Genomic DNA, 20618 nt, shown 5'->3' with positions numbered 1-20618 from the left:
GCTAGGCTATGTCCGAATTCTCACGCTAATCCCTAACTATTAAAAAACTATATAGTGCGGGACTATCTAGTGCCCTGGATTTCACAAAGTGAAAACTGAATAAATAAAAACATTTCATGGCATCTATTTGTGACTCCAGTGTTCTCATGATGAAAATATGGTTTATTTAAAAAAATACATTTAAACGTTTTTGTTTCACAAAAATTGTTTGACCGCAATGCATTGTGGTCTATATTCGTTAACATAGTGAGGATTGATGCAAACTAGTTTTTCGCAAAGACTTCTGGGAAATTTCCAGGGCACTCGATTTTGGAATTGGAGATTTGGACAGCATTAAAAAATGCAGAACTTACAACTGTATTTAATGCAGTATATACTACACTAAAGATGATTGGGGGCCCAGACTAATTGCGTCATGTAAAAAATTATTTTCATGGGGTCCAAAATCTCTAGCAGCGTCCCTGCCCCAGTAACCAGTTGTGCCGGTACGGGGGATTCCGTGGACGGGAGAAAGGGCACAGTGAGCACTTCAGTCCTTGGGCCCTGTGTGGCGAGGTCTGGGCATTCGGCGACCAGGGGTTATTGAGCAGGAGCTGGTCAGAATGCACCACCGTGGGGCAAATGCAGAGATGGATCCCACCTAGTCTCTATCAGGACTCTAGCACCCCTGTGTTTTTCATATGCCACGTCCCTGATTCTGAGCACCTCCTGCCTACGTATCACATTAATAATATAGGGCATTTGGAGTATTTGATTGGAACATGTTTTAGGGGAGAATTATTCTTTTTGAATCCACATCTGAAAGCCAATCAGAATCAAGTATTCACCAAAAATACAAAAATACCTCAATTCAGCAATTTATTGTAAAATGCTGCTTGCGTCAAGCTAAACAGGAAAAAATAATTAGCATTTTTTTGTGAAACTACTGAGAAAACCAAAATTTGAAGATCTGTGTGAAAAAATCTTTAAAGCAGAAGGACAGTATTTGACAAGTCTGTAACAGTATAAATGTCAATGATTTTCTAAATGTATCATTAATTCAGAGTATCCTTATTTTTCTCTGAGGTTCTTTTACTATATTGCTTCTTCTATACACAGCAAAAAAAAAACAACATCTACAGTTAGTGACAGTTTGCTAATGTAAACTAGCAATTTAGAGCATGTCATAAAAAATACAACTTTTACACAGCAAAACATTCAAAGATTTGTCACAACGCACTTGCAACAGTTATGTGACTAAAAATGAAACCTGAGAATTCGTCCTCTACGACTGGAATTTGCGGCAATAAACCACTGCATCGTACGGGTGTCCTTTTACTCCAAAACCTTCCCCCTCTGTGACGTTCAGTGATAAGCGGATGAGAGCGAGTACGTCCTTCAGAACAGAACAGTCCACCACGGAGGCTCTCCCTTTGTGAGGATGTTAGCTGAAGCAAAGAGAGACGGCTGCTAAGACCAACTTCTGGTCCAGCCGTGTGGCTCAGTGGCGTTTGTCCTTATCAGCCGTGTGCTGCTGGCCTTCTGATGGAGCAGAGGGAAGAGGTGGAGCCAGCCACAAGCAAAGGAGGATGATGAGGTGACAGACGTGGAGGGACGCCGAGCTGCTGTTTGTTGAGGGATAGGTGTTCCATGACAGCTCGATGAGACCCAGGATCAGAACTCTACACAACAGGATTAAAATTATTTTAATGTATTTTAAGACACGGAGGATGTTGGACCTTTAAGCCTCTGTAAGTGATGTTAATAACATGTTCTTGTGGCATTTTTCTCATGACGGGGGACATATAGTAAGAAAATTAAAGTGAATTTTGGAGTATTTTCTTATTCTAATCATTGTGAATCAGGAGCAAAACTATTCCATTTAAAAAACGGCTATTTGTGATCCACAAAATGTGTCGCTTCAATAGTCCCGCCCATAACTCAGAGGTAAATTTCTACTACCGCTCTGCAGAAAGTTTATATAAAAATGCCATAATCATAATTAAAAGACCACTGTTGATGCTTTTAAAATAGTTCAAAAGATGAGTGGGACTTCAACACAGGATGTTATTATGCAGGTTTACCTGAGCAGGTGTGCTAGCTTCTTGACTCCTCCGCTCCACAGCAGGTAAGGCAGAGTGTGGAAGTACCACACATAGAACTGGTAATGCAGCGAGCGGCTGAAGCACATGCCGATGAAGTTAGACGTGAACAGAACCAGAACTATCTGTGATTCTGTGTTAAGGTTCAACAAGCCCACAGGAACCTTTCACTCAAACCCTGATCAGAAAAAAGTATTTGTTGAAGGTGGTATCATTTTGTTGGAGCTTCTTTTTTTCCCCTTAATGAACGGGGCAGTTTTGTTTGTTTCACACCTGTAGCTTCACATGATTCCACAGTAAAAAGACGAGGATTTGTGTTTAGTTTTCTTTCTACACAAAAATAAAAACATTAAATATTGTGTAACTATTATACAATGCGACTGTAAACATGCACAAATGAAATGAAAGGATATGATCCACAGAGCTTTTCTGAGCAGGAACTTTCCTTTTGCTCGGTTCCTTAAGGAGTTCAAAAACGCTCTGTCCAGGTCTAATGAGAAAAGAAGGAAAAGATAGTAGGAGGTTTCAAATTACTTTAAATGTTCAAAAGGTAAATGAATCTGTGTCTCATGTTTGAGTTGATGACAATATGAATATAGCGACACATTAAAATGTAACATTCCAGTTTGCCTAATAAACTTCTTTATAGCACATAAACAACAGTATATGTGAAAACATTCACAAAGTACAATTACATGCTGACCTTATTCTGAACAACATTTTGTCTAAACCTGTGAACATGTTGTAGCAACAGAAGTATTTAAGTTTAAGCAAGAGAAAAGTCATAACAAAGCAGACGGTTTTCCTGTAATAATGATCCTCTCAGCTCCAGTTCTTTCTAATACTCTTTTTTTTTTCTAGTGAATAAGCTTTTTTTAATGCACTAAAACAGTGTTTTTCAACCTTTTTTTTAAGGTACATTTTTTCCTTGATGAAAATTACAAGGCACTCCTTTATATGGAAGCTGAAACGGTCCGTCTTACCTTTATTTTGTAATGTTTTCTTGTTATAATGAGATAATAAAGAATATACTGTAGCGCCCCTCGTATTGAGACGCCAAGACTTCACCTGTTTTCAGTCTCTTCATTTTTTTGGTTGACAACAAAAACAGCAGAAGAAAAGAGTCCACGGAAGTTGTTTTTAGTCTATTTTTGGATGTATTAGTGGATCTACATTCCTCAAGCATCTTAATTATGGCTCATGCACCAGCTCCTCTATCTTTTTTCCCTAAAACCTCCTAACAAACAGGTTGATCTCCAAATGGTGCGTTCAATGAGCTCCGGACATTAACGAACCCAAACAGCACCTCAGCCCAACTCAGTTCGCTACAAGACTTTTTTTCATTTTTCTACAATCAGCAGCAAAATAAAGCAGTTTTTCAGAATAAATGTTGACACTATTTAATCCAAAAAATAGAAATGGATCAGTTCTTCTGGTGCTTTGTTTTTGGTGCGGAGCTCAAAGCACCACACAGAGACGTTAACTCTGGGTTCTGTCATTTAACCTGTCGTCTGGGTTTTTAGTGAAATAAAGGGACGGGGGCGGATGAATGAGACGGAATTAAGGCGTTTGAGGACCATAGATCCACTAATAAATACAAAATTACACTCAAAAACAACTTTTGGGGAGTATTTTCTTCTGCTGTTTTTGCTGTTAACCACAAAATAAAGAGAATTAAAACAGGTAAAGTCTCAGCGTCTCAGTGAAACGAAGAGACGCTACAGTATATCGCTCATTATCTTGTTTTCATGAAAAAACTATTAGGAAAAAAAAGTAGGGAAAAAAAGTAGGGCAGACCTTTTTCGGGGTCCGTACCTTCAAATGAAAATTGAAAAAAGAAAAAAAAAATACATAAAACAAAATTGTAGTCAATATGCAGCAATTTTTATTAAAGTGACATAAATAAGAATTAAAAGAAAAAAAAAAAAGAAAAAAAAATATGATTTTTTTTCTATTTCTCAGTGTAAAAACCTGGTCCTGTTTGGGTGAACGTAGAGATGATACTCTTTGAACTAATTAAGTGAAATTGAAGAATTTCCCCCAGCACACCTGCCCATCTCTTAAGCCAAACAAGTATTCCACAGCATACTGGTTAAAAAACACTGCACTAAAACAAACGAGTGTTTTCACCAATTTATCCTGATTATGGGGTTTTCTTGTATAAAAGAGAACGTTTAAGAGATTTTTTAGGTTAAGAACAGAATCTTGACATTAACATAAAATAGGTAGAATATAGAGTCTATATCTTTAATACATTTTGCAGATCCTTTACTTCTCATGGCCCTGGTTCTGTCTTTGAGGTAGATCTGTATTTAGTTTAATTTGGCTGATGAATACATGCACAGTCTTCTGCACACACTCTCAAGAGTCAAAAACTAATATCTGGAAACCCCTAAAACAGAGTCCACTGAATTAGCCTGTCTGAATCTGTGTTTCAGCTCATTTCTAGTTAACCTTTGAACTTTTGAACAGCAGGTCAGACTCACCTTTTCCAACGGCACAAAGCAAAAAGCAGCAATGTGATCAGGTGAGCAGCCAGCAGGGCCAAGTGGAAGTAGCGATTCAAGAAAAGCCATTCAGGAAGGAAGCGCCAGTTGACAGTCCACTTGAAGAAGAACTGGCGTCCGAGATCAAAGGCCCGGCTCACATAACCAACGGGGTTCTCCAAGAGAAATGGAAGCCCCAGCAACAGCTGTGATGAAGACAGGACAAAAATGTGAATGAATACACCTGAAAAACATGGGTTTAACAACATAAACAATCATGTTTAAAAGCCTTAAAGCAAATTTCATTTCTTCATTTCAATCCTACCAATTCAAAGAGAAAACAAGAGAAAATATAACACCTGAATTCCGGCACACAATGAAAGTTTAGGGATTGTCCTTATCAGACCAAATTCCCACAGGAGAAGGAAAAGTAGCCCAGGGGCAAAAAGGAGGACGTTCATTTTCACAGACACAGCTAAACTGTCAAAAAGAGAAGAATATTGAGGTTTAATTTCATTTAAAGGCTAACATAAAATAAAAACAGAGGTTGTTCCAAAGGTAGACCATACACTTGCCTGTAAAGGCCACATCCCACCGTCCAGTGTCCATCAATGAATAGATTGATGGATGCAAATAGCAGCATCATGGCCACTGGATCGTTAAAGAGTCGAAGCACAAAGATGGAATGGATCCGATAGGATGCACAGCACACGAAGAAGAAAACATAGGGTGGAACCTGAAAGTGAAAAATAACTTTTAAAAATAATGACACAATTCCAGAAAATATGATCTTTTTATTAAACAGTATGGACTACGTTTGTTTAGAACAAACTGACTTAAAGATATAATTTCTGCCTCAAAACACACCAACCTTCTTAGTTCGGTTGTATATTCTGAAGACGAGCAGCAGTGTGATGAGGTAAAAAACTGCAAATATATACTGGCCCAAGCGGATGTTTGTCCCATGGCTGGTAATGTAGTACAGAGCAGTAAAAATATACACAAATCCAGCTGGGTACCTGCAATTTCACAACACATATTCTTCTGATAAAGCCAGCGATGACGACCTAACGTGCAATTCCAGAAGCCGGTAAACTCACACTAAAGGGCCGGTGTCTCCTTTCAGCTGAGTGTAATCATAAGTTCCATTGATGACTCCCTCCACTTCATCCATATAGGCTTTCCAATCAATTTCAGTGTCTGCAATTAACAATAAATGTCAGGAGAAAGAGCATTTGTTTCCAATAAAATGTGAACATTTTTCATGGACACAACAATCATCTTCCTATCTGCTGGTTATCGCACAAATATGTCAATATTAAAAAAAAACAAAAACAAAATTTCTCATTTTTTTTGTGTCAAGTTTATATTTGCAATAAGAAGGCTCTCATTTAGAATGTGCAAACATATGTTTTGAGATGTTCATCTAATATTAATAATAATATAAAAATTCAAAATAGAGAAATAAAGTACTTTTCATTTATGTTAACATCAAAATAAATCATTGGAACATTATTCCACAATAAAAATGAGAAAATTAAAGAAAAAGATTTAATTATGGATTGTTGTTTTTTATTTTTTTGCTTGTACAATACTTTTTTATGTTTTAATATAGTTAATTTTTAAGATATAAAGTTTAACATTGATGCACAGCAGTGGTAGAGACCGTTTGTTGCCTTTAACAGGTGTTGCAGAATGCTAATGCGTTGCTAAAGCTAGTTACTTAGCATTTTGACACGTTCAGAAGACTGGCAAACACCGCAGCATGCTAGCTAGCCGCGTGGTTACTTACATGCTACTTTCTGTATCACCCAGAAATTGATTCCAATTTCAAGAAACCACAAAACTGAAACGACTAAAAATGTGTATTCCGTTTTGAACAAAAGCAAATGCTTGTCTTGCCAGACTGTGTGGATTTTCCCCCACAAGGGAGACGGGGAAACCGCAGGTTTTCTCCGCACACCTCCTGCCATGTTGGCTACAGAGAACTGACGTGTTGCGAGATGAGCCAGCTTCCGATCACGTGTTGTGGGGATCCTTGTCACGTGACGAGGTCAACACCTTTCACTATGGTTTTCATCGAAATGTGAACTTCTTTCTTGACACGTAAGTGAAAACTTGAATATTTTATTACTGACAATAAGAGATAATGGTATAAACTATGTATTGTAATTCATAGAGGGGCATTTTAAAGCTCTAATTTCCAAAAACATTTAAAGGTCACTGCTAGCTTCGATAGCCGACAAGCGGTTAGCTTTGTTGTAAAAAAATTCAAGGTACGTTAAGGACTCGTTTACAACATAGCGAAGAGGTTTAAGTTAAATAAGCTTCATTTAAAGAAGACATTTTAATTGAATCTAACAAATGACTCTTGCATTTATAATAGTGTTAATTTATTTAATCTCTGTGCTGTTAACCGTTGGTTAATTTCGTTGTATAGTATTGTTTAGTTTCTAATAAAAATTGGTGGAGTTGATAAAAAATGTACTCAAGTTAAAATAGCAGCCAACAATTATTTGAGTCACTTAAAACTGAAAACAAGTGATGAACTTGTGACATAATTAATCAAGTAATGATGATCAGTTTTAACACCTTATTTATTCTCAAAACTAATGATTAAAACGTAATAAAATGATTGTTTGAATTTTGCTGTTTTGATAAAAATGTGAATATTATGCATTAAAGGTGCAATCCTAATGGCAGCTTAAAGGGTTTTACTTAAGTGAATATTAAATGTAAATAAAAATTGACGGTTTACTGAACTATCAGGGTAAATATGTAGAAACTCTTCCCTTTGAAAGACAAACCATTTTAAACATATGCTTTACCCTAAACCTAACATTTATTGAAGTACAAACAAGTAGATGTGGTTTTAATCAATTGATTACAAACCTAATAATGATAGTAAATAAAATACAAGCAAAACCAGAACAGAAAATGAGTTGTAACAAATCTATTTTTTAACGAAAAATGCACTTTCCTTTAAATTGTTTTATTCCTGGGTAAATAAATGTTCACTCTATCAAAAACAAATCCAAGATCAAAGATATTTTGTATGATGTCTACTCATTACTTATAAATAAGTCATATTTTAAATATTAAGTTATATAAGTTATCCAATTTAAAAAAGTTATAAAATAATGTAGATATTTTCATTTGGACATTGTTTAAATGTGATTTTCTTGTTAAGTTTCTTTGGATAGAGTTACCATAAAAGTTTCCATTCACTTTTTAGGTTTGAGTTTATAATCATTTGATTTAAAACAACATTTTTGCAGGAATAAACATCTGTACTCTTTTTTTTAACACTAGCAGATATGGCAACAAACGCTTCAAATCATTGCAGCAGAGGTACAACTTATCAAAATATGTTTTGATAAACTCTATTGGGGTAACACAACTAACAAATACCAAATGAAATTTGTACACATTATTATTTCTTTACTTAATTGTAGGTTATCATCAAAATGATAGAATATTGCTGATATAATTGCATTGACCATTTTAATAACAGTAAAATATCAGTATAAAGTCCTGACTTTTATTATTATAGTCTATCGTTGGTGTAATTGTTTTTACACATTTTATCCACATATGTATTTTTGCAATCAAAACATTAAAAGAAATGTACAAGTTTTATTTTTAGTTTTATTTATTTACCTATCCTATACACCACACATCAAATATCTCCAAGCATGTGGGCCAGTAGAGTCATTCAATGTTGATGTTGTGTCTTCGTGTTAGTCTGCTTCTGAGGCTGCAGGGGGACTTTGAGGGAATGGATGGATTTTCGGTGACGTTTCCAGAGGCAGTGTGTTTCGGCGCCAGCCTCGCCTTGTCCGGCGTTTTTTACTACCTGCATAGAAAGAAGAAGACGGTTGTTGATAAACTTGAGGTTGGTATTGGATTTGAGCTTCACAGTGAAGAATTTTAGGAAAACATTAATCGGTTTGTCCAAACTTTTTTTTAAACAGGTTGCAAAAAAGTTGATTAATTTTATTGATTGTCACATGGAAAAATCCTTCTTGAATCTTCAATTCTATTGAGGATTTTCCTTTTGAAGCAATTTTTGAATGTATTGAGCAACAAAATGTAGAAGAATTTATCCTTTAGAAATGAAAGTTATGTGATCAGCTTTTTATTATCAGACTAAATTGGTTTTAGTGTGAATTTGATATAGAAATCTTATGTTTATTATATTTATTTTATGTGGAAATCATGAACTTGTGAACTAAAGTGGATTTAGATTTGGCAGCTTGAGGATCAGGCTCAACTGAAGCAAGTTGTCTGCTTGCTAAAACTTACTAAAACATAAAAACATTTCACTTAAAAAAACTTTTTGTTTTACGGTTATGATAATTATATCTTAATTGTATTTCAGAAATCCCTGCAGATTTCTGTAACATTTGCAAGAAGATGTATGAATTGTTTTGTTTGTTTTCAGAGCGCTCCACACGTCACAATCGATGAAAAACTCAGAAACCTTTTAAAAGCCACTCCAGGAGAAGTTCTACAATATGCTGTCATTGAAGGTAAACTCCTTCTGACAGAATCAGGCGTCAGTCAGGATTTTGTTCTAAATCTTTTGTCTGCATGTTTGTTTGAAGGTACAGTGAGACCTGTAAGCGAGTCTTTGAGGAGTCAGTCCCATCAAGACGTCGTCGGGGTTTTGCAGAAATTCACGTTGAAAGAACACAGATTAGTTTGGAGTGGTCTTTCACGCTCGTGGTAGGTGTTTGTACTCCGATGACCATCCTTTTTTCTGTGTCATGTCACCAGGATAGTTGTTATTTCCTGTGTGAATCACCTCTGAGTTTCATGTCGGCTCACATGAACAACATATATGGAAGACATTTTCATTAAAACGAATATAAAGCAGATTTTATTTTATTTGCAAATTACCACATTTTAGACCTGAAGATTTTTTTGTTGTTTTTTTTCTTATATTTTATATATATATATATATATATATATATATATATATATATATATATATATATATTTTTTTTTTTTTTAAACAAGTTGACATTCAGCAAGGAAAAAATGCGTTTGGTAGTAAGAGATTTTGCAAGTTGTCCCACTTCCATAAAACCTGTCTCCTTTTTCAGACCTAGTTTCTGGAGAGGGGCAGTAGTTTGCCTCTGACTTGTGGGCCGTTTGCACAGAGCAACCCCACTCCCCCTTCCCTTCCCCATTGCTGAGAGGAGCAGAAGGCTTTTGTATGGGGTCGAATTTGGATCAGCTTAAACTTGATGAAAAAACAGATTATAATTTTTGGAGAGAATAAGAAATGCAATTTTTAATCTAAATTTTCTTCTTGTATGTTCTCCTTCGTCAAAAAAAAATACCACACGATCATGATAGAAACACCTAAAAGCACAATTTTAATCAGAGTGGGCACAGAACGTAAAGAAAAGAAAACAGGAACTCACATTTTCAAGAATGTATCAGTAAAATGGTGCAGATCTCATCATCTGTAATCCTAAACGACTCACCTTTGTCTTCTGCAGGATGGACACTGAACGGGTCTTGCACAAAAGAGTGAACGTGGTTCCATTTTTTCTGGTTGGTCTGGATGAGACCGCGGTGAGGGTGCTGAGCCCCCTCTACGCGTCGGGGGAACACACTGAAATCATAAATGAGAAATTCCACCAGCCCAGTTACAGTTTTGGGCAGCTTGTTGGACAGTACCTGAGTGGAGATAAGCCGAAAGGACACCTGGAGATCGAGGAAATGCTCAAAGTCAGTAGATCTTTTTTTTTTAAAAAACAATTCATGTTTGATGCTCATAAAAAGAAATGTATCAATAATTGGATTCTTTTCCAGGTGGGTACGACACTTACAGGGATTGGAGAGTTGATTCTGGACATGGAGGGTAATCTGTGCCTTCGACCCCCCTCTGACAACTCCCAGTACTTCTTAAGTTCGGCAGACTTCGAGACCGTTTGTAAAGAGAATTATTTGGTAGCCTTTTGGTGGAAGACGCTGGCCGCCGCCTCTGCTTTGGCCGGAGCCGCCGTCCTCCTCTGGGTCGCGCTACGCTACTACAAACACCTGAAACGCCGCTGGGAGTCGGAGCAGGAAAGCCAAGAATTCGCCAGGCTGCAGGCCGAAGCTGCCAGGCTCAGAGCTAATGACCGCGAGGCCGCGCCAAACGAGGCTCATTCGGGGAATGAGTGTGTGATTTGTCTGACTCACCCACGAGACTGCATCCTGTTAGAATGTGGACACGTGTGCTGCTGCTACGTCTGCTTCCAGTCCCTGCCCCGACGCAAATGTCCCATCTGCAGGCAGGACATCGTCAGAGTGCTGCCTTTCTACCAGCCCTGATTACTCCCTCCATGATGTCTGACGATGCACTTTTATTTTGATGATTAATAGCCTCTCTTAATATTTGGAAATGAGTGAATAATTAAATTATTTTTAACATGTTACTATTAAGCAATACAGATTTGTATTTAATGTGCCTTTGTCTACACTCAGTGAGCTGCCTCATGTCTCACATTGGAAATACTGTGGAGTATTGATCTGATCAGACGGGAGCGTTTTTTAGCTGCTTGAAAGTCGGGAGGTTGGAAGTTTCAGAAACAACAACCTCAATGTTTACTGTAATGTGCTCAGTTATTAAAGGGAAGAGTGTGTAAAACTATCATAAAGTTTGTGACTTTTTTCTAGTTAGCAACCACTAAGTAGTATGATTTGATGACGATTTAGGAGGAAATGACTCGATAATGAAACATGGATCCCAGATCTCTTTACTACAAGACACTAGAACAATATCACTTACTTTTCTCCACCAAAGTGCATTTTTAAGCAAATACAAGATCAGAAAACGTGTTTAAGTTTAATTGAGAACATAAAAATTCTGACTTTAAAAATATATTTTGCTTGATAATCAAAAATCTTTCACAGCATCAAAAGGGAAAAAGGTCTGTAAGCTTAACAACCTTAAATAAAATAATGTTACGTTTTATCATTAGACCAGTTTTAATAAAACGTTCTTTCACTTACGTCAAACTAAATAAATAGTGTCTAGCTGGTTGGACATTGTGATTTCACAAATTTTTAAAAAATTGTATTCCAAGTATAAAAGCGTTTCCATGACACCTCCAGCCAGAAAATGTAGTAAGAAATCAGGTGAACCCTCCTCATTGTTACTTAACAGCTGGGAATTAATAAAAAAAAAATGATTTTTTCCAAATAACCAGAAATTAAAAGTGTAACTCCTGTCTTTACCACTAGGTGTCGCCTTTTCTTACTTTTAGGTAATGAGGTTTATCCTGCACTGACCCGTCTGTGGTCCTGACACCGTTTCCACATCGCATGGAATTATCATGCACTAAGAGGTCCTGTTTAATCCACTTTGATGGCCATCAAAAAATTAAAATATGATTACCTCTTAAATGGCTTTGTCTGTTGGGTTTGGATGATAGACTGGTTTGGTTTAGAAGCTTATTATGGACACATCTTGTAATCCGCGTCCCTCCAGTTTATTCCAGTCACTGATTAATCTAAAATTAATTGTTTCTGACGCTTTGAGTGGAAGCGTGTCTGCAGTAAGACTGGGAGATGGTGGGACTGATTTCTCAAAGCGAAGACTCAAAAAAAGAAATCTAACTTTTTGTTGATTTGGAATCAATATAAAGTTTTTGATATAAATCAGGAACTTTATTGGTGAATCCAAAATACTTTGGTTTAAAAATGTTTTTAAAAACACTAGAAATACAAAGTGTAGCAAAAATATTATAAAGAAAATAGTTTATAGTTTGGAACACTACTTTTTACATCTACAAATATAAGTTGTTTCTACCAGATTCAAGAATTTGGTGTAAACATTTGTTTATTACAATGTGCTTATATTAGGTGTGTAATAAATATTTGATTTAATCGATGAATTGATTTAAATTTCTACGATCCAGCAAGGTCAATCTGTCTGAGACAAGTTGTTAATTGAATCGACTTTTACCATTAAAACAATTTTTCAAAATAAAATAAATTGACTCAATTAATATTACAAAATACAATTCCAAAAGTGCTACGGTAGTTCTTTTTTTATTTTTATTTTTTATTACTATTTCATAAAAAAAGCGCTATTACAATGAACGACTCAAAAAATGATCAGTCATTATTGCAGTCCAATGTGTGGAAAATTTTGAATTTAGCAAAGACATGTGACCACACAGTATGATCTAATGTTCTGTTTGTCATATTATGATGTGGAAAAACAGCAGAAGGGCGGAACTTTATGAAACTAACATGTGAATTGTTTGTTTGTACATATATTTAAATTATTTTGGGATAAATACAAGGAATCTGGAAAAGTTTTTGCTAAATTTGAGCTCAATTTTGTCCTAGATTGATTTTAGGTCAGTAGATATTGATCATTTTAGCAGTTAATTCCAACAAAAAACACTAATAATCTCAGTAAATACCAAAGATGTTTTGTCTGCAGGTTCTGACGCATTTTTCTAAAAACAACACATCTATAAAAAAAAAAAAACCTCTCTTTCTGCCAGGATGTTATTTCACGTCTTCCATCTCCATAACTCTCCCTTCATAATCCCTCATTGTTTCAGATCACAGTAAACTGTCTGCTGGAGTGACGAGTCCTGAAGTCACTGCTCTGGACACGGCTGCCCCAATTAAACTGGAGCCACTAATGCTTTCTGACAGAGGGACCGAGAGGTCTGCACCCAGCTCTGCACACCCAGTCGAACGCGCTCCCTCTGTGCCGGTGTACGACTTCTGAATGACCACGCACTGCTGCAGCAGGGGTCGGTGTCACTCGAGAATCCTCTCAAGACCGCTCTCAAGAGAAAACACATCCTTCCTCACACCCCGACATGTTCAATCTGCCCTTACTATGAACTTCTCTGCCCATCAAAGATCCTTTATTCCAGAAAATGTGCTTTATGGACTTAAGTGACTTAAAAGACCAAATTAATTTAAAGTAGAATAGAAATCTAATGACAAACGTCTTGTAAAGTTAGCTAATATCTCACAAAATATTGAATTGAGTATCAAAAGATGAACTTTTTAAGGAACTATGTTCCATTTATTTCTTATTATTCAAATGTATTATTATTTATAGACCACAAGAACTCCCAAAACATGTCACTATCATCATCAAGAATCATGAATTTGCCAAAATCTGTTTACAGTTTGTATGAAAAATGTAACTTTTCACGAAATATTGGAAAAAACAGGAAGTCAAAGCAAAGCTTTACAAAATAAAATAAAATAATCTTTTGAATTGGTAAAAAATATATTTTTTCAATAGAATCTAAAGAAAAGTGTGATTAATAGCACAATTTAAACTAAAAACGTATATTTTCTGATACAGTTTTGTGCCTCTTCAGTGAGGTAGCAGCTTGTGGTTGTGAGGACAAACACGGTACTGGCACTACTGTCTAAAAGTAGGTCACTTATCCCACGTTTTATTGCATGCCCGTAGCAGATGGGTGACAGTGGTAATTGGCATCAGGGAGTAGAGCACACAGTGATGGCCACCTCTCCTGAGATAATGCATCTCGGTTGGAGTGTCTGTTAAAACGTGGCCGGCGGAGTCAGAAAAAAGAAAGCTTTTCCAGTTTTTTTCCCAGCAGCCCTCGATCCTGGACCATCATGAGTGGAACAGGAAGTCCAGACGACGTGCAAGATCATCACCATTAAAACTAACATTTGTTGTGAAAAGATGGAAGTGTGCCATGTTTTTTTAAACTATTGTTCTAAATGCAGCTCTTGCCTCCATCTGCTGTTCTTTAGCTGACAAACAAATCATGAACTGTAGAAGAACGGCGCCACAGAGGCAGACCGCCGCAGGTCGAAACTGCGTCAATCTTTGTGCCTTTCTTCCCTCTGGGACTTTCTGCTGACATTTTCTCAAAGGATAATATAGAGCTAGATTTTTGTATTAGTTTAAAAAAAATATCTATTAAACAATGGCACAATTTTCTGCTGTGATTAGCCGGTTTCAGAGGACGAAACTCCATTTTGCATCAAAAGCAATCTGATTATGATTGAATCTGATTATGATTAAAATATTCTGATTAGAGTTCTAATCATTAAAGTTATTAATTACATTTTAACTGTTTGTATGTATCGTTACTTTCTTTATATTACGATTAATAATAACTTTGAATATCAGTTTGCATTATAAGACATGTTATTGTGTGAATGCATTCAATGCATTCACACTATTGAGATTCTTCATTTTCGTTTTCTTCCGTACGTTTTTCGGCACGTAAAAACTCAAGCAACTTTATGCGATTTACACAATCTTGGTATCAAAACGTTCAGCACGTTAAGGACATTACTGCTTGTATTTTTGGTTTTCGCAAATTCTACAGTTTTCGCGATATTACGCAATTTATGCGAATTTTCAGCCTTATGTTAAGTCAATGGGTAAATTTTAAACTTTTTACTGCACCTTAAAACTTTTACAATATTGGTGTCAAAACTTTCAGCACGTTCAGGACATTAATGCACGAACTTTTGGTATTCGTACATTTTACGATTTCACGCAATTTACGCGAATTAACGCAATTTAAGCTTTTAATGCTGGTTAATGCAACCTAAGCACTTTATACACTTTACACACTTTAAGCACTTAATCCACGTTACACAATTTAAGCAATTACTTCAAATTTAAGCAATTTACGCGATTTACAACAACCGCATTAGCGCGATAATGCATTCACACATGCATTATCGGAGGTAATGCAATTTTTCTAGTTATTACTGTATTAATGTTTTTGGAATGGATGTTTGTAATCTGATTACAGTCTGCACAATTTATTCGTATTTATCGTCTAAAAACAGTACAACTTCTTCCATGTTTATTAAAAAGTGATTACAGTCTGAACACCTGATTACAGTAAATACTGTTGGTCTAAACAAAGTATATATTTTTAATCAGATTACTAATGATTTATTCCACTTTGAGTAATCAGATTACTTTAAAAACGATTAAAGTTTGTGCAACTGATTAAATTTTTTACTGTGTAAATACAGTTGTTATAAACAATTTATATGTTTGTAATTCGATTATTGATGACTTATTCCACCTTGAGTAATCAGATTACATGAAAAGCAATCTGATTATTTCAAAATATTCTGATCGGATATTGTTATCTCTCTGTGCAACTGATTAGTTTTGTCATCTAAAAAAATGTACGGACTTTTTTCACTTTGAATAATCAGATTACTTTAAGTTATTACAGTTTGTACAACTGATTACATTTTTACTGAGTTAATAAAATTGCTGTAAACAAATAATACAGTTGTAATCAGATTACTAATTACTTATTCCACCTTGAATGCTCAGATCACCTTAAACATGATTACAGTCAGTGAACTGTTCACATTTTTTACTGTGTAAATACAGCTGGTGTAAACAAATCCTGTTTTTGTAATCAGATTACTAATGACTTATTCCACCTTTAAAATTCAGATTACATTAAAAGTGATTACAGTCTGAATTGTTCACATTTTTCACTCTGTAAATACAGTTGGTGTAAACAAATAAAGTTGTAATTAGATTTCTAATGATTTATTCCACTTTGAGTAATCAGATTACTTTAAAGCCAATCTGATTATGATCAAAAATTCTATTGGGATATTGTTATCTCGTTAGAGTCTGTACAATTGATTATTTTTTCTTGTCTAAATACAGTTAGTGTAATTAAATTACATTATTTGCAGTCAGATTACCAACTACTTAATCCACTATGAGTAATCAGATTACTTTAAAAGCAAGCCGATTGCATGTTAAGTAGTCTCACAATTTTAATAATTAATTTCTAAATAAAGATTTAGAATTTTGGTAATATTATGAGTAATCTGATTACAATATGGCTCAATTTTAAACAATATATTTAAAATGAACCATTTGCATTACATGTATTACATTTTTTGTAATCTGATTACAGTTCAAGAAACTTGAATACATCTGTTTGTCCCTTTTGGGTCCAAGTGTTTGTGTTTATATGCTGTTTGACAATGACAAAAACAGAAATAAGATAGTGGAGAAGAGACAAACACCAAACAAACACTGGAACATCTATTATAAGACAATAATTGTTCTTGAACAGGAAGGAGACAAAAAGAACCAAAGTCCAACCTGAGCTGCAGTCATTTCCTCTCCCGCCTGTTGGTGTCTCTCCTGCTCCTCCATCAGTCGGAGTCTCCTCTCTCCCTCTCGCCCCCCCCCAAACCCGGATGGATGACTTCACCGTTCCGCCTGGGTTTCCTTTATGATCCCGGGATCTCCCACTTCCCTCGCCAGACATCAGCCAGCAGCACAGGCGAGCGCATCTCTCTGCATCTTCACCGTCCACATCGGTCTGCTCCGCTCAGAGACCTGCCTTCCTGCCTGCCTGCGCACAGCTTGGACTTTACGCATTTCTATCCAACTCCACACGAGGAGCGCCGAGCAGGAGAAGCCTCCGAAGCGCAGAAAAAAACGGATCTTTTCAGTACGGTTGCCTTTCTTCCCTCTGTTGCCACAATGTCTGAGGTGCTGCCATACAACGAGAGCAAAATGAACGGCTACGGCGCGGACAGCGAGGTCAGCCAGATGTCCTTTGGCTGCGGGATGCAGGACACAAGCGCCTTTTTCGCCTCGTCGCAGGCGAAAAGACCCCCGAAGCTCGGACAGATCGGCAGAGCCAAGCGAGGTAAAGAAGCTCCGAGCCAAGGATTCTTCAACAACACACTTTGACATATTATTACTGACAGCAGAAATGTTTTGCGTTGAGATAAAGCCAAGAAAACGCGTAAAAGTGCGCAGTATCAGAATCAGAAGAATATTCTTGATTTTGATCAAATCAATCTGCACATACATTTACCTTTAAATGACATTTTAATTGTTTACAATTATGCACAAGAGATTATATTCAGGAGAGGACACACCCCACAGACACAAAGGGGTGACGCTGAAGGGCTGAATTGGTCAAAATCCTGCAGGAATTAATCATTTTCTCAGATTATTTCAAACATTTGCATTTATTTACTCATCTGCAATGGCCTCATCTGCACTTTGTTTATCTGTGGCGTCATTTTACACCCACCTAGAGGCTACAATCACGACAACAACACTAAAACCAAATGTCAATAAACATTCTTCCTTTTTTCCCTGTCCGCAGTGGTCATCGAGGACGACCGAATAGATGAGGTCCTGAAGGGGATGACGGACAAGTCTTCACCTGGCGTTTAAGCATCAGCGATGCCTTGCAGACTTTTTTAATTTTCGACCACCGATTTGAAGCACTTGTCGGCTGTGCATGTTCGAGGATTGCGGGAGAAAGCGGCAGCTCAACGTGAAGATGGGGTGATGAAGGAGAACTGAGAGGAGGCAAGCTGGAGAGGTGTGGGGAGAGAAGTGATGTGACTCGGGGAGAAGACCAAGATTTTTTTCGTGGGATTGCTGGCAATTCTCCAAACGAATCCCAACTTAAACCACTGCGGTGCGGCAAGATGTTGAGATGGTATCTCAACCTCTGCTGACTGAAATGAAGGATAAACATGTCATTACTTCATGACCATCTCCTGTTTTTTTTTTTTTTTTTTTTTTCCAGAAGCGCTGTAAGCAACAAAACACTGCGACTATAGAGGGCAAAGCTTAATCCCAGCCCTGTTTCAGTAAGTTGTACAGTAGGTAGGCTAAGCTCTCAGATGCCCTCCCCCCCAAACGCCCTTTAGGCTTTGCTTTGCTGATTCAGTCAGCGACAGTCCGCTCAAGGGAGCTGTCTTTCAGCACTGATCCAATGCATTCCTGTTGCTGCTAATGCTTTTTTCTAAAAACAGACCAACCAAACTCTGCAGTCTACGAAACAGACTCATAGTATGTATAAAATATATATACCCGAGGATGGTGCAATGTTCTATTTTCTGTAGTTGAGACCCCGTTTATTATTAGCATTGGGCCGCAGATTTATCTGATAGGCCACGTTCTTCTTCTTCTTCTTCTTCTTCCATTGCCCATCAGCAGTTGATGGTGCATGCAGGCACCCTCATGTAGCTGACTTAAACCTGCACATATCTTTTTATTTTTCACTCCCCTTCCCTTCTTTTCTGCATTTCCACATAGAGATCCTAAAGACCAGGGGGCGGCGGGGGAATGCGGAGATTTCTAGTAAATATTTTTGAACAACGGTTTACCGAGTGGACGAGGAAACTTCACTTTATTTTCGGGGTTCTTTGTGTTCCGTGCTCTATGAATTCAGAGTTTTCTCCCATCTATCTCTCTCTCTCTCTGCATGAACCGTCACGACTGGTGCCAACGCAGGTGCCGCCACTCTTACCCTGGCACGCTTCTTTTTAACGAAAATCATATTTGTATTTTTATATCTAAATATTTGCTATTTAAATTATATGCTTGTCTATCGTCTTACGGTTCATCAACAGAAATATTTGTACTTCAGAGAGGATATACAGTATAGACTGGGCTTTACACAAGAGGTTCTCAGATTTTTGTTGGACTGGTCTCACTCTATATCAAAGGTCAGACATTTTTTAAAGACTTACTGAATGTGTCTGGGGTTTTTGCACACATCAATGTTAAACTATTATTACGAAATCGTATACTGTGACTTGAGCTTTGTTGATGAATTTGTTAGAAAATGGCAGTTTTAGAGTATATTGCACTGTTTACGAGTATCCTCAAATGACACCTTGTTATTTGACAGATTTTTGGACATTAAAGTTTTTATTTTAATTTATTTTGTACCATTATTTTAAATGAAAACTGGATATGGTTTGTTGTGCATGAAACCTTAATATTTTCAATAACGAAACATTGTTTTATGAAGCAAAAAAGCAACAAAAATGTCATGACATTCTAAGAATGAGTCATTGTATATTATGATGCCATTTTCACTGTATTTGGTGAATGAATAAATGGTGACAGAAAATGTTAATGCGATTCTCTGATGTGGCTTTTGTCCCGCAAAAAAAAAAAAAACCTTCAAGTGAACAAAACGAGGCAGAGACCGGGACGTTTTCTGCTGAAGAAGACCGAACTGAAAAGGCTCCTCGCATTAGCCATCTTCAAAGAAAACACAAGCTAGTTTGAGGCGTTTGGAACCTCAGAGTGATCCTTAATTCACCAGAGAGGGGGGAAAGCAGCGATCCAGCTGTTGAGCTGCTGAACAGTTTCGTGCTGACCCGCACTGCAGAGTCCATTAAGCCTCAGAGGCATGGGGAGCCAAGACTGGCTATATGATCATCCATTAAAGTCTTGCTCTTATGAAGTAGCTCCCACACAGGAGCATGCATGATCACTTAAGTTGGCCTGCTGATACTGAAAACCACAACCAAAAATGTTAGGCTACCGGTTCATCTCAGGAGGAAGTCTTATTGATATAGGAGTTTTTCGTCCTGCTGCTCCTTTTCAACAACCCCTGCCATTCTGCTCATCTGGCAGGCAGGGCAAATGATTTTAATTAGCACCTTACCAGGTACTTACGGCGGAAGAGGCCTCACCAAGGCAGGCAGGTTGTGTAGCATTTGGGCTTTACTTTGAGTTGTGCTAGTATGTTTTGTTCTTTTCTTTCTCAGTCATCTTACACTGCTGAGTTTTGCTATTTTAGTTTGGAGTTGGACTTTGGTAGTCTTGATTTGTGGGCTTTGTTTATTTGTTTTCTTTAGGTAGTTCTGGTTAGGCAGCACTTGCTGACTCAGACAGTCGGCATGGCTGAGTCAGCAGTCTCCCTGACTTATTTTATTTTTGGCCAAGGTTCCAATTCCCTTTTGCTTTTTGTTTGAACCAGCGCACTAATTGTTTGATTTTGTTCTTTCATTTCAGGACACGGGAATTCCTTTACTTAATAAACTGTGTTCCTTTATTCTCATAGATATCCCCTCTTTGTTATGTCCCCTCTTGCATTTAGACTCGATCCAGTTTTGGGGACGTAACACTCAACATCTGATGAATTTCGTTTTTCTTTATGGTGAGTTGAAAGACCGTGACCCTGTTGGGAAGCACTCCTCTTTCCCATCAGGGAATCTCTGATCCCAGGTGAAAGTATCAGCCGGGGAGTAAAGGCGGCAC

The 20618-nt window shown here is 37.1% G+C and overlaps 3 protein-coding genes across 3 annotated transcripts; 2 read left to right on the top strand and 1 right to left on the bottom strand.

Annotated features, from left to right (window-relative positions):
* Positions 1-991: 991 nt before the first annotated feature.
* alg3 (ALG3 alpha-1,3- mannosyltransferase) lies at positions 992-6564 on the bottom strand. The gene is made up of 9 exons (XM_024273981.2): positions 6360-6564; positions 5668-5767; positions 5439-5586; positions 5143-5303; positions 4927-5047; positions 4568-4773; positions 2495-2571; positions 2064-2208; positions 992-1661 (listed from the first exon to the last, which is right to left on the bottom strand). The coding sequence occupies exons 1-9, from the start codon at positions 6538-6540 to the stop codon at positions 1481-1483; spliced, it is 1320 nt and encodes a 439-aa protein (XP_024129749.1). The 5' UTR covers positions 6541-6564; the 3' UTR covers positions 992-1480.
* On the top strand, positions 6542-11216 carry mul1a (mitochondrial E3 ubiquitin protein ligase 1a). The gene is made up of 6 exons (XM_024273982.1): positions 6542-6673; positions 8312-8462; positions 9012-9099; positions 9175-9295; positions 10078-10309; positions 10394-11216. Exons 2-6 carry the CDS (start codon positions 8346-8348, stop codon positions 10895-10897), a joined length of 1062 nt encoding a protein of 353 aa, XP_024129750.1. The 5' UTR covers positions 6542-6673; positions 8312-8345; the 3' UTR covers positions 10898-11216.
* Positions 11217-16825: 5609 nt separating this feature from the next.
* Positions 16826-19485, top strand: camk2n1a (calcium/calmodulin-dependent protein kinase II inhibitor 1a). Its single transcript, XM_024274363.2, has 2 exons — positions 16826-17244; positions 17713-19485. The coding sequence occupies exons 1-2, from the start codon at positions 17076-17078 to the stop codon at positions 17781-17783; spliced, it is 240 nt and encodes a 79-aa protein (XP_024130131.1). The 5' UTR covers positions 16826-17075; the 3' UTR covers positions 17784-19485.
* The last annotated feature ends 1133 nt before the right edge of the window (positions 19486-20618 follow it).

Source organism: Oryzias melastigma, linkage group LG17 (genome assembly GCF_002922805.2).
Source record: "Oryzias melastigma strain HK-1 linkage group LG17, ASM292280v2, whole genome shotgun sequence".
In the NCBI taxonomy this organism is placed as follows: domain Eukaryota; kingdom Metazoa; phylum Chordata; class Actinopteri; order Beloniformes; family Adrianichthyidae; genus Oryzias; species Oryzias melastigma.
Note: the sequence above shows the minus strand (reverse complement) of the source record. Positions and strands in the feature narration are given on the sequence as shown.